The sequence below is a fragment of the Pantherophis guttatus genome, chromosome 1, assembly GCF_059756535.1.
Source record: "Pantherophis guttatus breed Tessera chromosome 1, ASM5975653v1, whole genome shotgun sequence".
Taxonomy (NCBI): Eukaryota; Metazoa; Chordata; class Lepidosauria; order Squamata; family Colubridae; genus Pantherophis; species Pantherophis guttatus.
Window position 1 is genome coordinate 85,063,268 of NC_142063.1, and position 19,152 is coordinate 85,082,419.

General features: G+C 34.7%; 1 protein-coding gene across 11 annotated transcripts in view; it reads right to left on the reverse strand.

Moving 5' to 3' along the window:
- Positions 1-4,293: 4,293 nt before the first annotated feature.
- CAPRIN1 (cell cycle associated protein 1) overlaps positions 4,294-19,152 on the reverse strand; it is a 40,229-nt gene continuing 25,370 nt past the window's right edge. For 3 of the 11 annotated variants that reach the window (XM_087877406.1, XM_034417343.3, XM_087877403.1), the window contains exons 8-19: positions 18,131-18,183; positions 17,960-18,046; positions 16,032-16,184; positions 15,710-15,815; positions 15,005-15,066; positions 9,722-9,832; positions 9,066-9,215; positions 8,701-8,854; positions 8,129-8,176; positions 6,660-6,760; positions 6,032-6,095; positions 4,294-5,488 (exon numbers count right to left, since the gene is read on the reverse strand). In XM_087877406.1, coding sequence (XP_087733532.1) covers positions 5,424-5,488; positions 6,032-6,095; positions 6,660-6,760; positions 8,129-8,176; positions 8,701-8,854; positions 9,066-9,215; positions 9,722-9,832; positions 15,005-15,066; positions 15,710-15,815; positions 16,032-16,184; positions 17,960-18,046; positions 18,131-18,183 — 1,154 coding nt within the window. In that variant the 3' untranslated portion in view covers positions 4,294-5,423. Of the gene's footprint in view, positions 5,489-6,031; positions 6,096-6,659; positions 6,761-7,981; positions 8,177-8,700; positions 8,855-9,065; positions 9,216-9,721; positions 9,833-15,004; positions 15,067-15,709; positions 15,816-16,031; positions 16,185-17,959; positions 18,047-18,130; positions 18,184-19,152 lie in introns of all 11 variants that reach the window. The other 8 variants (XM_087877394.1, XM_034417340.3, XM_034417342.3 and 5 more) reach the window with 3 other exon arrangements.

Below are 19,152 nucleotides of genomic sequence, written 5' to 3' on the forward strand. Positions count from 1 at the left end.
TATGCACTGAAACAGTTAAGTGATGGAGCTGGCATTTAGTTGATGCTGCTGCCTTTACAGCAACTGTTTTATTATGTCGGTCATGTCATTTCAAGGCCAACAATTAACATCAAAACACATTAACACAGTAATTATCAATGTTACAAGTGTGTAATACGTGATACGTGGATAAGATTCTCAGATTTGAGGAGGCAGAGAGAGATCAATCCATAAATGAGCAAGCAAATCATATTGTTTCCAGTATTTTGCCAAAATTTAGCAATAATGGCCTGATTTTTCAATAGTCAGATTATCTCGATATGAGAAGAGTAAACTTTACTCTAAGGTACTAATTAAGGCATTGCTATAAGTGTTAACTTATTTGAACACAGTGAATCCAAAGCGTCTTCCTCATGTAAGGTGTAAATTGACAACTTCTCTCAGGGAGACAACATGGCTTCTCTCTTCAGATAGAAATACCCTGAAAGAATAAAAAATGTGTATCTACTTTTAAGCAATCTGGAGAAAATCTGATGCTGATCCAAAACTGTAGGAGAAGCAGTTAATCCACACCCTGTATCAACCTCTTTCACCTGCAAAATCATTGTGGGTCATCAGGCTAAATGTCCTTCAATCTTCTGAGTTCACCGCATTAACTGCATTTTGTAATATTCAAGACAGTAGCTATTGCTTGATAAAAATCCCTTAAGACAATTATAAAGATAGTTAAAATCATTCCTTTTCAAATGCAGTTTAAAATCTTCACGTTGTGCAATTCTATCTCAGCATCACATTTTTAAAAGGTACCCATTTTATATTTGTTATTTAAAAGCATACTCACAGTCCAGATTTCTGCAGTTAAAATGTACACACAATTGCAACCCAATTTAACTATGTTAAGCAGGTAGAAATCTGCATGTTTGATTTTATACATATACACCATATTTAAAGCCAGCCACAATTCATTCTGTTACCTTGAACGATAAATTACACATGCTAAGCAGAATGTATTTTGACAACATCCTAATGTAAAATTACCAGTGCTAGTGATGTCCATATAAAAATAAAACATAACGATCTTAATGTTACTCAAATTTGGGGGGGATCACATTTTGCCATAAAAGATAGAAAAAATGTCATATTTCACTGGAATACTAAAAGGCAATTGTTTTCCAGTTAGATCTGCAATCAAAAGAGTACAACTGTATAGGCACTAATTCCAGTTTAGGACAGAAATATCTACCTCAATCACCAATTTCAAATTTGTAAGTTTTAAAACTCACAATATTTGCATAGGTCTGTATTATGAATTTGGTTTTGAACACATTCTCACATAAGTAAACAGGCTTTCATATTTTAAATGTAGTTAATACATGAGTTTAACAGTTCTAACCCAAATATGTGAAAACTGCAAAAGCAATGTTTAGAACAAGAAAAATAGTTACAGTTATTTAAGTATAACTATAAATTACGTAAGAAAAACAAATGCGAACAAACAATTGAATTATCGGGAGCAGTTTTATAAAAATTCAGCTGTCAGTCATGAATGTGTCTGAAGGCTATTTGCCACCATTAATACTTCAGTAGAACAATCAATATCAGCAGTATTTTTTAAAATGCACTCAGATGCAACCCATTGGGCATCAACTCAAACATCTTAGAGTTTGAATTTAAAAAACTCATATATTTGATGTAATTTCACATCAAGCCAAATTTGTTCTATTCATACTTGATGTATATATTGAAGATATAACATGTTTTAAATGCATTTTTCTAACAACCTAACATTCAAAATAATACATTAGCTTCAATGTCTATAATGGTATGCTTGATTTAACACTGTTCATATACAGTAAAAGCCCACAATTTCAACATGTTCTGTTTGGCTTACTTATGAAAAAGACTAAAAGAATAATAAACTGATAATACTGAAACAGAAATTTGAATGATTATATAAAGTAGTGAAAAAGTAATACAAAAACACTTTGTTACCCAATTAAAAATTTATGTTTCAATAGGTTTTCCTCCACTGATTGCCATCTGGTTATGTTAGGTTACATGCATTACTAGATGAGATTTCAGGTTTACATATGAATTTAGCCTCTGCTGATCTCTTGTGAAATTTTGTACAAACGGGCAACTTCTAATTTATATAAATGTTACCATTAGTGTAGGAGGAAATTAGAACTTGGCCCAATGGCAATGTTTCCAACTGGCCAGCCCAAATGGATTTGAAGCAACATCCTGCAATGTCCTTCATTTCCACTTGAGACTAGGTTGGAGAAAGCTTAGCTACATTCAAAACATACATTCAGTTCTTCTTTTTTTTCTATACCAGTTTTATAACATGTAAATTATAATTGACAGCATCAGGACACCCAATGAAAATGAGAAAAAATGGGTAGATGGTAGGAGATGAGGAAGATGGTAAAGGTGGCACTACTAGTAAGAAAGCCAAAGAAAAGAGAAGAGTAGCAATATGAAGCACAGTGGAGAGGCAGTGCTACTTTTTTCCGCTCACCACTACCTCCTCTCCCTATAGGAGACAAGCAATGGCAGGTAGGTGAATGAGCAATACACATTAGTCACACACTTACAAACATAACCCCCCATAACCCCATTGCTGTACAGCATAAGACCAGAAACTGTACTATTTGCCTTCTTGTAATAAAGATTTTGAGAGCCAGTTTGATGTAGTAGTTAAGGCATCAAGTTAAAAACTGGGAGGTGAGTTTCTGTCCTGCTTTGGGCACATAGCCAACTGGGTGCCCTTGGGCCAGTTACTTTTTCTCAGCCCTAAGAAGGAAGCAATGACAAACCACTTCTGAAAACCCTTACCAAGAAAGCTGCAGGGACTAATTTAGACATTCTCCATGAATGGAAGGCCAAAAAAAAAAAAGATTTGGATTGTTACAAGCTAAAATGGGACTCTGCATTCCTGGATGCATGAAGATAAATAACTGACACAAAATAAGGCTTCATTGTCACCAATGAAAACGGGAGATAAACCTCATGAAGCTTATCCCTGGCAAATCTTTTTCACTACTCATAAATGGCTTGACCTGTAGCTTTTCCAACAGAAACAGGGCAGTTTTCTTTAATATTTGGATTTTCTCCAAACTGTAACAGTGGAATGACTACTTCTATGTTTCAGTTTGTCACCTAAGAACTGAGGAACATAAAGTAGATTACAATTAGACTGAAAACAGAACCAAGCAGGGCTCATGCTCATAAGTTATTGACCGTGCTGAATTAACCTGAGAACACAATGTACCTTCTAATATTTAGGGAATTAATTCTAGTTTTCTAAAAATTATAGTTTGGTTTGTTTAAATTCAAACACTATATTCAATATTGCTAGCTTGTCATGAAAGTCAATAGATAAACTAGTCCTTTAAAAAGTCATCTCAATTTTGTTTACAAATTACTTGATTCTGACACCAAATTCTTGTGATTCTAAATACTTTTTGTTTTAGTTTAAGGAAGGACATTTGTGGCTTTAAATTTGCCTTGAAAGCAGTGTTCCAAGAGTAAGTTTAATTTTGTTGTATGCCTCATTTCCCAATCTAAAGATAGCAAGAGCTGCTTATTTTATATAAACAGGTAAGTTATTGACAAATTTGTACACACAGCAGCTTGTTTAAATCACATTGGGTAATCTTGATTTTTTTTTTAAAAAAATGCATCACATAATCTTCTTGTTTGGTTTCCAATTTATCTTTGGCTTCTGATACTGTATTTGAAGTTATTTTCCATTAAGATCTTTTTTATTAACAGTACCTACAAATATTAATAATATAGAATATTTAAAGAATTAACTTAATTATCGTAACTGAAGAGTCTACTTTTTGTTACCATATATGGAATCAGGGAAAGTTGTCAACTAAACAAAAAGAACAGTACTTGCTAACCTAAAAAAAACCCGCAGTAACTCTATAATCCCAATGTGATTAATTAACAGCACTACTGGCTTTGTCCATAGAAGCACTCTTCTAACTACGCTTTGAACTAATTCATGAATTCTTGTGTAGGAGGTTTCAAAAGATGCATTAAGTACCATGCATGCAATTCTTACTGCTTGTTCACAACTTTTACAACCCCCCCATATAAGATAAATTGACAACATTGAGCCTGATGATTGTAACAAGTCAGATAAATGCATGTCTTTACTGGATAAATACCTTACTGGATAAATATCTTAGAAGCTTCTGAGTTGGGAATCATCTTTAAGTGTTGAGAATGAAAAAAAAACTGTTCAAAGAATGTGCTTGTGGAGTTTTCATCAGTCATTGAAGATATGTTAAGGAATACAGGTTTTTTTTTAATATAAACATGTTTATTTATCTCGCTTGGATCTGTAACTGCTGGCTGTAATTTCCCTTAAAAGGGGAAATGGATCAAAACATTTACTGGTGCTTTTCAAAAAAAGAGCTATTTAAAGGGCACCAGCAGGGATTTGAGATTTCTCAAAATCTTTAAGCTGCAGGGGAAAAAAGACATGTGACACGTAGTATGCATACCCATTAATTTCCATCAGTACCAGCATCAGTTATTAAGGTGGTAATACAGCAAGTTTAAGTATTAATGACAGACAATGTGCAAATCATAAGGAATGATAAGGAATACCAATCCTTACAAACGGCATTGCTATCCAGGAAATGTGTTCAGGAGAGATCTCTTTCAACACTTCACATTTGAAAACACAAGTGGCTGTCCAGATTATACCTTCTATTTCTTACACAAAATTTTAAAGTGCCAATCAAAGCTTAATTTTGGGTTTACACAATTATATCAACAGATACACAAAACAATTAATGCATCCCTTTACCACAGCAAGTCAGACTAATTTAAAAAAAGTGCTGTAGCTAAGGGTTTGCCTAAGCTGTTCACCAGTTTAATATCTAGTCAGGGCTCTTTATTATGCATGTAAATATTCAGGCGCTTCAATGAAACAGAAAAAGCTGAAATGTAGTTGTTGTTCTGTTAAGCCACACTTCACTTCTTCTGTCTTTTTAATGTAAAAGTTTAAATATACCAACTGTCTGAGTAAAACGTTTATGGGTTTACAGATTCTTATCCAAATTTGCTGCAGAACTATATGACATCAATGAAGTCAATTGGATTATTTCTGCCTGTTCAATTAACTATAGACATTTTCTTTACTCTGAAACTGCCATTTTTGTTTTAAATCAAAGCAAGGGTCTGGATCTCATGTGCAAGGCTCAAGGTGACGCTTAGGACAGAACATGCAGCGCAAACGGCATTTCTTTCCATATCCGGGTAATATAAAGCTGACAACTGTAGTCTTGTCTTTATGGGCAATGAAAATAATCCCTTTACTATGAACTTCCTATAAAGGAAAACAGAGATAACTCTTCTGGTAACATGTATATAGTACACTGGCCAGTGTTTTTGGCGTTTTAAAAGTAATCTTGAGTATTAGATTAATTCACTTGCTGAGCATTCATTTGAGGCATTCCCCTGTTGGGTCTTGGGGGCCCTCCACGACCTAGAAAATAAAAATAATAATTTATTTTGGGACTGAGACTTTTGATTTTCAGGATGAACATTTATTTCTACATAAACTCTTAAATTTATTTAATTCTTGAAAATATTACCCACTATCTGCCTTCTCAACAAAGAAACAGACTTAGATGTACAGAAGAATGCCCTGAATGTACAAAAATAATGCACATTTTCATACCAAAATCTTAAACATGCCCTACAAGTTCCTTACCTCATAGACACAATTCTATCCTAAACTTCTTTTCAGATAATATTTGAATGGAATGATAAAACACTACAGTCAATGATATGGTATACAATTCTAATCGGCTTGTTTATGGTTCTGTGTAGTCCATTTCCACACTAACGGCAACAATGAAACAACAATTCTAAACAAATAATAGCATGAAAGGGGAATATACAGTTGAAAAAATAAATTAACAACCATAATTATAAACTATTAAAGAAACTTGAATGGAAGTATCTGAAGATACACAACTCCAGAATCTATAAATATTCAAATCATAATTCCATTATTTAATATTACCTCGAGGGGCTCCCCGAGGGCCACTTTGTCCAGAGCCACGTTTGAAATTCTGTTGATATCCATCCTGAAATAAAAAGACCAGTCAGTAGTGAAAAAGTAAAATATAAAAGTCCAGTGTTTTAGAAAAAAATGTTTAAGCAATGGTCAAAAATGAAACAACACAAAATGTCAGACTTAGAAAGGCTTTGAACTTCATTTCAAGATTCTTTTCTCTTTGCTAATTGCCATTAACATTCAGTATACTCATAAGATATTTGTCAAGCAATTGGATATGAGGGGGATTAAAATACATATTTGCAAACTGATATTTCAATGAATTTAGAAAGTCAACCAAGAATTCACTTATTTTGGATTATTTTGTTTTGTGAATAAATAGTTGGCTATGAAAGTCCTTTTACAGAAAATAATGTATATCTATAATCTAATAAAGCAGAGTAACAACAAAAGAGAATATTTGTAGCTCAGGGATGAAATGAATCCTAGAGTACATTCAACTTTAAAAGTTAAAATCTGAAATTATTTTTTATTTAATTAATGTTAGATCCAATATATCTTCACAAGCAGATATAAAACATATTTTATCTCCTATATAGTCTACATTCAAAAGGTCATAGTTGAGTACACTTACTCGCTGGTAGTTGGGATAGTCTCGTGGAGCATTAAACTGTGCCTGGGTGTAACCACTATTTGGAGTGTTGGAAAATGAAGGACGGTAGCCATCATATCCTCCTAAAAATCAGGGTAAAACAATTACTAGATAGGATTATCTTATGGGATATGCATGAATATATTTATAATATATCCAGAAATAGCATTCTGGGCACAAAGAATCTTACTAAGCATTCTGAGAAAGCATCACAAGGAATAGCAATAGCACTTAAGACTTATATACCGCTTCACAGTGCTTTACAGCCCTCTCTATGGGGTTTACAGAGTCATATTGCCCCCAACAATCTGGGTTCTCATTTTACCGACCTCGGAAGGATGGAAGGCTGAGTAAACCTTGAGCCAGTGAGACCTGAACTGCCAAACTGCTAGCAGCCGGTGATCAGCAGAAGTAGCCTGCAGTACTGCATTCTAACCAGTGCCACCACGGCTCCTAGGAAGGAGGAACCCACCGGAAGTTGGCAAACAGCTGTTTCCGGCCTCTGGATGGCCTCCGACGGGGTGGGGAAGGCCATTTTTGCCCTCCCCAGACTCCTAGAAAGGTTCCGGATGCTGGGGAGAGCAAAAAACAGGCCTACCATGCCATCAAGTGCCAGGAGTTTGGGGGGGGGGGGATTTGCACGCACATGCGCAGGGGCAGGACGCATAGAATTATGGGTGTGGGCACATGCGCGCGACACCCACCCCCCTTGCTCCTGGCACGCGATGGCAAAAAGGTTAGTATTAGATTGAAAATAAATTCTTCTTCCATCTATACCATACTTAAACCTTTTAACATAAAATTACCGGATAAGTGTTTAAACTGCATGAGGGCTCCTGTGCACCATTCAGTGTCTTCAAGATTTCCCATTATATGCAAGATTTATTATAAATTATTTAAATGCATTAATAAAGTCAGGCACCAAAATAAAGAATACCACCAAGAGTCATAGTTTGTATAAGTGAAAGACTTGCTTTTGTAAGCCAAGGAAGTAATAGGCCCTGAAAAAGATGCAGCCATTTAGCAGGTTACAGATGGAAAGTCACTTTCAGTTTCATATATATCATACTAAACTTTTATCAAAATATTTGTAATTAGTTCCTTCTCATACTTTGCCCTTGTATGATCTGCTTTGTTTTTTATTCACTAATACTACACCAGAGCAACTAGTACAAAGTTTATGTAATGCTGCACTTTTTGTTATTAAAAAATTAAAGCATGCTACTCTAATGCTTAAGCTTGTTGATATTCTGCATTTCTGAAAAACATTCAGAATTAATCTTAAAAGGTTTTTAAGTTTTTACCTCTAAACCCATTGGCTGGTCCCCTGTATCCATTCATTAAGCCTCGAGTGCCGCGTGATCCACCACGAGACACTCCCCGGCTGTTATAATAAGGCTGACCGTTACGTGGGAACCCAGTATTCTGTTGTGGAGGCTGCTGGTGGTTACCTGCCACTTGATGGGACTGGTCCGGGGAACCATGGTAAGTGCCAACCACTAAAATGAAAAAAACCAAGACAGTACAAGAAGTTTGAATGTATACTCCAGTTTCCTAAAGACTCAAATAATATCAAGCTAACTCACCAATGTACTCTGCTTAAGAGCCACCAAGTAGGACAGTAAATGTTTACCTATCTAAAGAAAGATTGTTTGCAGAATTAAATCCAACATGGCAGTCTGAATTCCCTACACATGTAGAATAGTCCCTACATTTCACATGATTTAAAGAGTGCACTCTGTAACTTCATCAATTTAGTTTCCTAAAGTTCTTTTTAGGGGGAGAGGGGGTCCCTTTTACCAGCTAGGATATGGGTTTTGTTCAGTTTGGTATATAAAATCATCAACATTGATATTTATCCCACAGGATTTTCCCCTTTGGAAAACCATACAAATATTGCAGAACTGCTTTTTTTCATAATATGCACAATGTATTACATAAACACCATCAGTAAAGAATTATTTAGACTATATCTCTTTAAAACATTTTTGAGTGTAAAGCATTCAGTTTTTCACAGTTTTACCTGTCTGAAGCTGCTGTTCTTGCTGAAGTTCTGATTGTTCTACTGAATGGGGCTGATTGGAGAATGTCTGGCTGTAACCGGTCTGGTATTGATTTTGTTGCTTTAGAGTTTCTGGCTCATTGACAGGAGGAACAGGTGCATTCATGTTAAATACCTAGATGGAAAGTAAGTAAAAATCAGTTGAATTTTTCAAAAAGATAGACCAGTTTAGTGTTCATCATCTTGACTCATTTATAAAACAATAAAAGTGGGACACCAATAAAATGAAATAAACTACTAATAGTATTTAGAGAAAAATTGACCAATATCATGAAGCTGACATCCAAAATTTTGTTATCTACATTTTAAATATATTTAATGCTTACCGTCTGCATGGACTGGAATGGAGCTGCATTAACATTGATTCCGCTGCTATGCAAGGGTTTGCTAGAGGCAGCCTGAAATACCTGAGGCTGGGATGCAACTGGAAGTGGCGATGATGTTGGTGTCTGATCTGTACTTAAAGTTATTGAAGCCTGACAAATAAAATTCAACCTAACATTAGCAAGCAAGACATCAATACCATTTTTAATTATGAAATAGGTTGCTGCTGACAAAGTGTGCCTACGAAAAAGGGAAAGTGTAAAATCCCTCTTACATAGTATCCTCTCTTTATTAAGGGTAGAAAGATCCTAGCATTCTACTCTGAATTAACCTTGAATGTGAAAAGATTACAGAAAGTAGTTTCCTGTGCAGGGACAGTGAACCTACAGAGGCATTGCCCTGTCAATCAAATACCAATTATATTTAATCACCTTTTGATTAGATGAAGTCTAGCCCAAATTTAAATTTAAAAAATTGCTTCTAAAATGTTCAGGATCAGAACAGATAAGCTTAAAAAAATATTCGAGTTTAAAAATTATCAACCTCCCCCCACCCTGATATCTAAAATAAATGGTTTCCAACACTTTTTAAGAGGGGCACTCATCTATATATGCAAAACTCTTTCCCCTCCCAAGCATAATGAAGTCTCATAACTTGCCTGAATCTGGTCAATTGATTCTTTCTGAGGTCGCTGTTCTGTTGAATGAGAAGGCTGATACGTGGGCTGGGGTGCTGTATATCCCTCACTTGTGGAAGAAACCAAGGGGACCTGTCAAAGTTTTAAAATTTAACAGAAACTCCGGCCAGGGCCTCTCGGTAAGTCCTTCCTTTCATAAGTCTTACAGCTCTCTCTATGTTAGCAACATTCTTCTGAATATTTATTCATATTTAGAAACTCTAGAAGACTTTTATTTCTTCTAGTTCACAAAGTGCTACAGGTAGTCCTCAACTTTCAACTGTTTATTTAGTGACCTTCAAAGTTTCAAGGGCACTGAAAAAAGTGACTTATGACCGTTTTTCATAGTTACAACCACTGCAGCATCCCCATGACTATGTGATCAGAATTCAGATGCTTGGCAACAGGTTCATATTTGTGACTTTTCCTGTGTCCCATGGTTATGTGATCACCTTTTACAACCTTCTGACAAGCAAAGTCAACGGGGAAGCCTAACAACCAGATTACTAATTTATCAATTGCCAATTCACTTAACAACTGTGGCATGGAAGATCGTAAAATGGGGCAAAACTCACTTAACAAATGTCTCACTTAACAACAGAAATGGTGGGCTTAATTGTGGTCATAAATCGAGGACTACCTGCATTCTGACATTTTCCCTGACTTTCTAGCTAGGTCAAAAAGTTTTTAAAATTGTTTAAAATTTCTGCAAATTCTAATATTAGCAGGCTTTCATACCATTTCTTTTAATATTACAGCACTGCTTTGTGAGATGGATATACTAAGGATTATGACCAGTTTTTATTTCATAATCTTTTTAAGAAAGCCTAGTAATTATATTAGCTGTACCAATTTTTCCAGTGGTCTTTTCTACTTCTCCAAAAGCTTTGGAGGACTGCATAATTTGGATAGGAGATTCAGTTCATAGATCTTCACACAAGTTTAGTATAAAGCCCAATCTCTGAATCAAGGCAAATTAAGTAACAATGACTGATGTAATAAGTAAATGTTCCTATCACTAAAAATATAGAAATGTTATCCTTTTTTTGCCAAAGATTATTTACACAAATCTTCTAACTTCTGCCTAATCCAGGATTTCTGGGTGATGAATCCCATGGGGGTCATAAGCAACGTAAATGCGAGGGGTTGAAAAATTTCTTAAGCCTGTAAGGCAGGAATGCTGTCAAATTTGCTGCTGTTCTGCCTGGGCAAACCTTACACTTGCGAAGTAGGAGCACATTCATCTCATCCGCACTTTGCCTGGGTAAGTCTGCCCTGATTTGCAAAGCAGAAGGAAAGCCCCGAGCAAATTTTGAGAGATAATTAATCCTGTAAGGATAGACACCTGTCAAAGCCATTTGCTAATGACAGCTCCAACTTATGACCATTCATTTAGCAATGGTAATGCTGCAAAAAATGACTCGTGGCCATTGCAGTTTCCCCGCAGTCATGTGACTGTGACTCGGGCACTTGGCAACTATTGTGTATTTAAAACAGACAGTGTCCCACTGTCGTGATCATGATTCATGACATTTTCAGTCAACTTCTAACAAGCAAATCAATAGGGAAGCCAGTCACAAGTCGTGGTCACGTCTTATTTAACAACCATGGCAATGAATTTATTGACTATGGAAGAAAAGGCCATCAAACTGGGTGCAGTCACAAAACATCTCAATAACCACACTATTTAATTATTAATTTTAAAGTCCCTATTGTGACATTAAGTCAAGGACTACTTACATTTATTTCTTTTTATCTATTTCTTTGTATGTTTAGTTCTCTTCATGTGCTGGGGATGGAAAGGGTTCTGACAGCATCAAATTAAGAACTCCTCTAATCTACAGACTTATAGATTCTATAGAACAGGGTCAAGTATTAGATGAGCAGCCTAATGAACAACCTATGCTGGAAACTAAATGATGGAAATGTAAATAGTTGTCCTAGAATTGTGGGAAGCTTTGATACTATTCAACATAGCATCATTCTGAACAATCTGATGAGAATGGGCCTTGCAGTGGTCTTAGTGTATTTCTCTGGACTCTGCATAGAAGGCAGTACTGTGACACTACTGACTACTACCATCTAGATTACTGACCAATGGTATCCCTAAGGCTCCATGTTGTTGCCTATGTTCTCATATATGTATTAAACTGCAGGGAAAATTATCCATAGCTGGCACCATAAATATTCTGGTGATTCCCAATTCCACTGTTCCTTCTTTAGGAAATAGTCAATATCCTTGGACATTACTGAAGCTCAGTAATTGGCTAGGTAATTTAGAACAGGTAAAATTAAATCCAGATGTAACAGAATTGGTAAAAATTGATGAAAAACGTGAACTTGAGGACTAGGGTTCAGGAGATGCTACAAAACAGTCTATGAATGTTTTCTACTTCTCAAGCATCACTGGATACAAAATTAGCATGGAACGTATTTGTGTATTTATATTTAATGCATCTATTTATGAACCACTCAGGTATGGCAATCGTTTCCCAGATTTTGTTTACCATCTTGACATGACTAATATAGCTTACCACTGCTCCTGAAAAATAACCAGAAGCAAAAACTAGTACCAAACCTCTGTTAGTTATTAATACTCAATGATTTTAGCATTGATTTTAAATCTATATTTCCTATATTTATTTCCTATTTGTATTGTATTTTAGCTTAAGTATTAACTGAACAAAAAATTAGGACATAAATAAAAAATGAACAGTAAAATAGGAGAGAATGACAGTTTTAAGAACATACACTACTTGGAATTAAACTGACATTTCATTCTGTTTAAGTAACATTTTTATAATGGATATTAATGCTTCCTTATTTCTAGCACATTTAAACAAAGCTAATGACAATTTTAATTTGTGCCAGCTCTTATGTTTCTATGTGACTGACCATTTGCATGTAATTGTGTACATAGAATGCCACATAGTAGGAGAAGCCAATTTTAATAGTTTATTCAGGATGGCTGCTGAATACGGTATTCCAGTTATTAGTTTATTCTTGGTTCTGTGATGAATATCTTCATCACTTTAAAGGTAGTTTTTTCTGTCCCTTAAAAAATCATAGAGGAGTATTTTCGAATTGTTGGCCAGTTTTTGTATAAGTAGTCCTTGATTTATGACCATAATTTGGAGCAGAATTTCACTAAGCAGTCCTTAAGCAAGTCATCAATGGCCAGACCCAATTTTATATTTTATTTATTGGTTGGTTGGTTGGTTGGTTGAATTTATATGCCGCCCTTCTCAGGGTGGTTTACAATGCGTTAAGCAATAGCCTTCATACTTTTGTATATACCTGCTTAGTAGGGCTTTCAGCTCCCCCTAAATCAGCTATTGCCCCTACAATCTGGGTCCTCATTTTACCTACCTCGAAAGGATGGAAGGCTGAGTCAACCTTGAGCCTGGTGAGATTTGAACTTGCAGTAATTGCAGGCAGCTGGTGCTACTTAATAGCACTTTATAGTCTGCTGCGCCACCAAGGCTCTTGTAAAGTGATACAATTGTACCACTTTGCTGCTTCCCCAATTAATGTTGGTTGTTGGGATCTGGCTGGGAAGGTTGCAAATTATGATCAGACAATGTTGCAACTGGTCATATATATGAGCTGGTTGCCAAGCAACCTAATTGAAATCATGTGATCACCAGAGTGGTAATGATTGTAAGTGTGAGTAGCAGATCGTAAGTCACTTTTTCTGAGACCGTTTTAAATTGGAATTCATTTTATTTCATTCAGTTCAAATTTGAATCCAATGAACAGTTGTAAGTTGAGGACTATATATAGCATTCATTCCAGTTATTTTTGAGTTTTCAGATTAATGAGTTTCATGCATTTGAAGAGAATTACAATTAGATTTTTTGCATTCTGTATATTTCTATGAACATTACCGATTTAAAGTTTTTTATTACTTTTCCAAAAGTCTCTCTATTTGTGATGTCATTCTGAAACTGATAGTAAAAATTAGCAAGATTTTTAGTTACAAGAAATGCTTACTCTATTCTGATTTTCATTTGTGATTTTAATCATGGCTCCATCTTTAATCCTAATCTTTATTTACCATTAATTTTATGGAAATTTATTTAATGAGTCATAACACCACTTTAAAGTCCTAGAAAGGAATACTTTTAAAACTACAGTAATTAATAGGTATTTAAACTAATCTAACATATTTAGACTCAATGAAAACTGATGGGAGTTGATGGGGACATATGAATGGAGAAAAATTATACATTCTATACAGACAATGCTCACTGGCTGTAAACAACTATCTATAAATGGCTGGGCAAGAAAACAGTATTTTGAAAAACTCTAGATGAAATTAAATAATGGCTGTGATTCAATTCACCCTAAATACTTTACAGGCATGGTTCTAATTTGGGAAAAACATTGCAAACAAAAGTCACATGACATGCTAATTCGAATACTAAAATAAAGCCAACTTCCACAGTTAATTTCCAAGGATAATTATTACTTCAGAATTCTGACTACATGAAATATACTGTGTTTCATGCATGAAAAAAAATTGTGGCCTGCCATGCATTAAAGTGTGTTATAGAAACCCAGCCCATCAATCTTTTCCAGCACTGTAATCCTAACCTTTCTTCTGCTCTGTTTAGCTATTTTTACACACCACTCAGCCTTTCATTTTCTTGATATCTTTCACTCTACCTCTATGTCTTTGGAATATATACCCAGATGAAACATATTTCAATCTAAGCACAGACCACCCAATGTTTTGTATAACCCTAGTTTTAATTGCTGGCTTTTCATTGTGATGTCTCCATGTGTTTGTACATAGAGGCATTTACAGATTTCTTTCTATGTAATTTCCCCAATGGAATTAATGCTAAGCTAAACAGTATGCTAAGTTATTATCTGTATCATATTTTGAGTACAATGGGGTTCAGATTTTTTTCAAAAAGAACTTTTATAAATATTTTTAATTGCTTATGGATTTTCCTATAACCAGAGCAGGGCTTTTACATGGGTCTGAGGAAACATTTTTTAATATTTCCTTTCCAAAGCAAATATTAAATAGTTCTGGATGATATATCAAAATAGTGTGAAAGATACAAACTTGGGTTTTCAAAGGAAAACGAATTGCCCAGTTTTGGTAATCCAGAAGTACATTATAAAAAGTTCATCCACTTCTAATTACATGATAATGAAGAAAGTATTGTAGAACCTAGCTCAACAATTCCTAAATAAGGAGGAGGGAAAGGTTTAGAAAGAAATATTCAGCCATTAATTATCAAGGATTCTTACCTGTGTAGCTTCAGGTTGTACAGGAACCTGGGTTGTTTGTGCAAGTCTAGATTCAGCATGAACTAGAAATAGAATAATACAATCAATATTGAAATTAATGCAGTGGAAGTTTCTTTAAGAATGCCTCATGTTGCACTTGACTACTATAATGTCTCCATGGGACTATCCTTAAAAATCTCCAGAAATATCAACTGATGCAAAATGGATCAGGTAAGTTTCTAATTATACAAACTAAAATATGTAATTCAGTATGGGAAGAACTATTTTCTATTGCTTATAAGCAGTCATTGTAACCTCTAAAGTTGTAAACGAAGGACTGCCTCTCCCCTTATAAACCTGTTCATATATTAAGACCTGCAGGAGAAATTCTTTTGAGGATTTCCCCAATTTCAAAGGTAGACTGACTTGGAGAAACATTTCAACAGGATTTATTTCCTGTTATTATTTATTTATTTATTTCCTTAGGATATGTGTTAAGTCCCATTCTTTCCACTTAAAATGTGTCTTTTCAGCAGATTTTAACTATTAATTATCATAACATGTGAATATTTTGATTAAGCTTCACTTTTTCCTTGTAAAGTTGAACATTCTACAAATGTAGAAAGGTAGAATATAAAATGGAGTGAAATGTAAAAATACCTAATTACTTGAGTTTCATTGCCACTTTGCTACATAGTTCATATACAAAAATATTATATTACAGACCTGGAGGGCAAACCATCTGTGGTATCTGCAAATTTTGTGGATTCATAGGCTGAGCTGAAACAATAGCAGGGTCAAGTGCTTGGTTCTCAAATTCCAGCATAGAGTCCTAGATAATTAAGCCAAAATTTAAGCCAGCTTCACTAGAGACACTACATTATTCTTACATTATTAAACTAGATTTAAGACAGCTTCACCACAGACAAAATCAATGAAAATCAGTCAGGGCCAAATTCTGTTTCAGTTCAATTGAAGAAAACAGTTCCCCACTTCAACTGGATTCTACTCATTTTTTAAAATACTGTAATCTTAAATTATTAATTACCTGCATAAAGTTATATGGGCCTTGCATTTGTGCCATAAGATCCTGCACCCGTTGTCTTCTAATAAGTGGGTCTGCTTGAGCTACAGCTGTAAGCGTATGGGCATCTGGAACTGGAGGAGATGTAGCCTGTGGTTGCTGGAGTGAATTTACCACCTACATTAAAAATAATCAATACAATTTCAAACAGTCCACAATTAAATGGCAAATTGACAATATTACCTATGGAAGAATGTAAAGATAAATGTTTTTCAGCTTTAAATATTTAAAACCTGGGTAAATATTTCCTTTTAAAAGTGCAAAAATGGGAAGGATGATTTGGACAAAGCTAGCACTATATGCTATTAGCTTATTTAAAAACTGAGAAAGAAAGCAGATCTCTGTAAATAATAGCATGCTTGGGATTTTAATAATATGACAGTAATCAAGTGATTTTATTCAGATAGTCCTCGACTTACGACCATTCATTTAACAACAGTTCATAGTTACAGTGGACTTGAAAGTAATGACTTACAACCTGTCCTCAAAAGTTACAAACATTGTACCATGCTTGCAGTCAGATGATCACAACTTGGATGCTTGGCAACCAGCTCATATTTACAATTGTTGCAGCCTCTTGCAGTCACATGATAGTGATTTGAGACATTGTCAGCCAGCTTTTGACAAGTAAATTCAATTTGGGGAGCCAGATTCTCTTAACAACCATGGTAAAAATGGTAGCAAAATCAGGTTCAGTCATGTGATGGTTCGCTTAATGACTGCATCACTTATTCCCAAAATTCCAGTCCTAACTGTGCTTGTAAATTGAGGACAACCTGTAGATATATCTTTATAAAGGGGAAAAGATAGGATCCTTAAATGTTATAACCTAACTAAAACACACATATTTAACTTAAAGTAATGAGCTGACACAATTCCAACAACAGAGTTGGTATGCATTTATAAGGCAATGCTAACCATATGATTGCTTATTTTTATTTTATATTAATGCTCAAATGCCCTTTATATCAATAAAATTATTACTAATATTCAGTGCTTGTTATTACTGTTGATACTCTATGCACAACCATACAATTGCTGAAGCTTTGCATTTTCATCAATTCTGATTCATTTGTTTTATACTGATAAAAGGCTCAAATTATATATGTAAGGATTTCTAGATAATAACAGTATATAATACAGTACAGATACAGTATATAAAATAATATGCTACTAATAAATACAGGTAATTCTCAAGTTACAACAATAATTAAGACTGGAATTTTGGTCACTAAGCATGCAGTTGTAAAACATGTCACATGACCATATCACTTAATCATGGCAATCGTCTCAGTCCCCATCATTAAACAAGCACTTCCTTACAACTTCCTAACAGCTTCCAATAACCAAAGCCAGTGGGGAGGCAAAGGGGCACACATATTGCCAGGAAGAATGCGCTGGTGAGCACTGTACAAGTACAGCCAATCTCAATAATACATGAAGGTGTGCAGGTGACTAGCATGACACAATTGCAGAGGATCAGGCGGAGGCTGCACAGTTGAGACTTACTAAAGCAACTTGCAACTTTCCTTGCCATTTCCCCATTGACTTTGCTTGTTGGAAGCCCCAAAATTGTGATCATGCAAGTGGAAGGCAACTAAACAACCTGACTCCGAAAGGAGAAGGGCGGTATAGAAGTTTGAATAAATAAATAAATATTCCAAGTGTGAGTTGGTTGCCAAGCACCCACTTGTTCAGCACTGTTGCAACTTTCAATAGTTGCTGAACAAGTTGTTGTAACCCAAGGACTCCTATATTTGGAAAAAATATTCATTCCTGTCAAAGGATTTTTTGAGAATGTTCAAGATTAATTATTCTACTTTAATTACAGTTATAAGTTACGAAGGAATTATAACTTACTGAAATTTTATAAAAGATACGTAACAATTTACCTCAACAGTTTCAACTGTCCATTCATCTACTTGTTCCTTTTCATTATTGCTGAACTGAGCCTCTGCCATGAACTGTCTGTTTACATACTAAAATAAAAATGAAAGAATATAACAATAAACCAACAACATTCATTCTAGAAAGGTGACTACAGTATTTCTACTAAAGAGTACCTCTGTTGATTCAACTTCACTTGGTTCAGTGTATTCTTCTGTTGGTTCTGGCTCTGTGAGGAAAATACACTCTTTACATAAAGCTTTATTAAAATGAATTTTATATTAATAATATTTAATTATTAAACTTCTATGCCTGATTTTACAATTAAATAAAAAATAGTAAAAATATTCTTATTCATCTATAAGTTAGCTGTGAAGTAAAATTATAACCACTATTTATTTCAATCCACAAAATATAGGCCTTAAAATCTGAGATATTTCATTATTTAATAGCTCTCTTGAACTGTATGTTTAAAAAACATTTTGCCTTCTGAAAATATTAAGTCGCTGGAACATGACTGTGTAATTCACTAATCTTCTCTTGTGCCCCTATTCCCCACCCCAACTGAGTATACTAGGAACTGGCAAGCAAAACATTTCAGCTCGTTTTATGGGTTATGGAAATTTGAACAAGTTAAATAGATGCCTTGAGTTAAGGATCCATCCCACCCATTAACATCTCTCAAACCTGTTTCTTCTTGTTGGAGGAAAGGGCAAAATTGTTAACTCATATCTGAGAAACTTGGTTCCCATTTTATATATTAACCCTTCCCATTTTATATATTAACCCTTGAATAAACAAAAGTCTAAAAATTCTGGCTTCTCCTTGTGACTTCTTCACTAAACATATACCCTTGTAAATTCAGAAGCTAACACATTTCTTTTTTTTAAAAGATACAATTCCTGACTTCAAGAAAGCTACGGATTTCTGTGGTTTGATTTAATAGATGGCTTGCTAGCCTAGTTTTTAAAGGCTGGCCAGTGTGACATTCATGTGACCAATTTACTTTGCATGAAAATAAATGTGAAAAGAATTTAAAAATCAACTTCTAAGTGTGTAGCGTGAGTATAGCCTTTTATATACTATATAGTATAGAAAGTAAACTGCACTCAACAAATAAGTACACACAAGGTTTCAAAAGTTCTACAAATATATCATGATTATTATATATTTTAACTCAAAAATAATTCCCATTGAG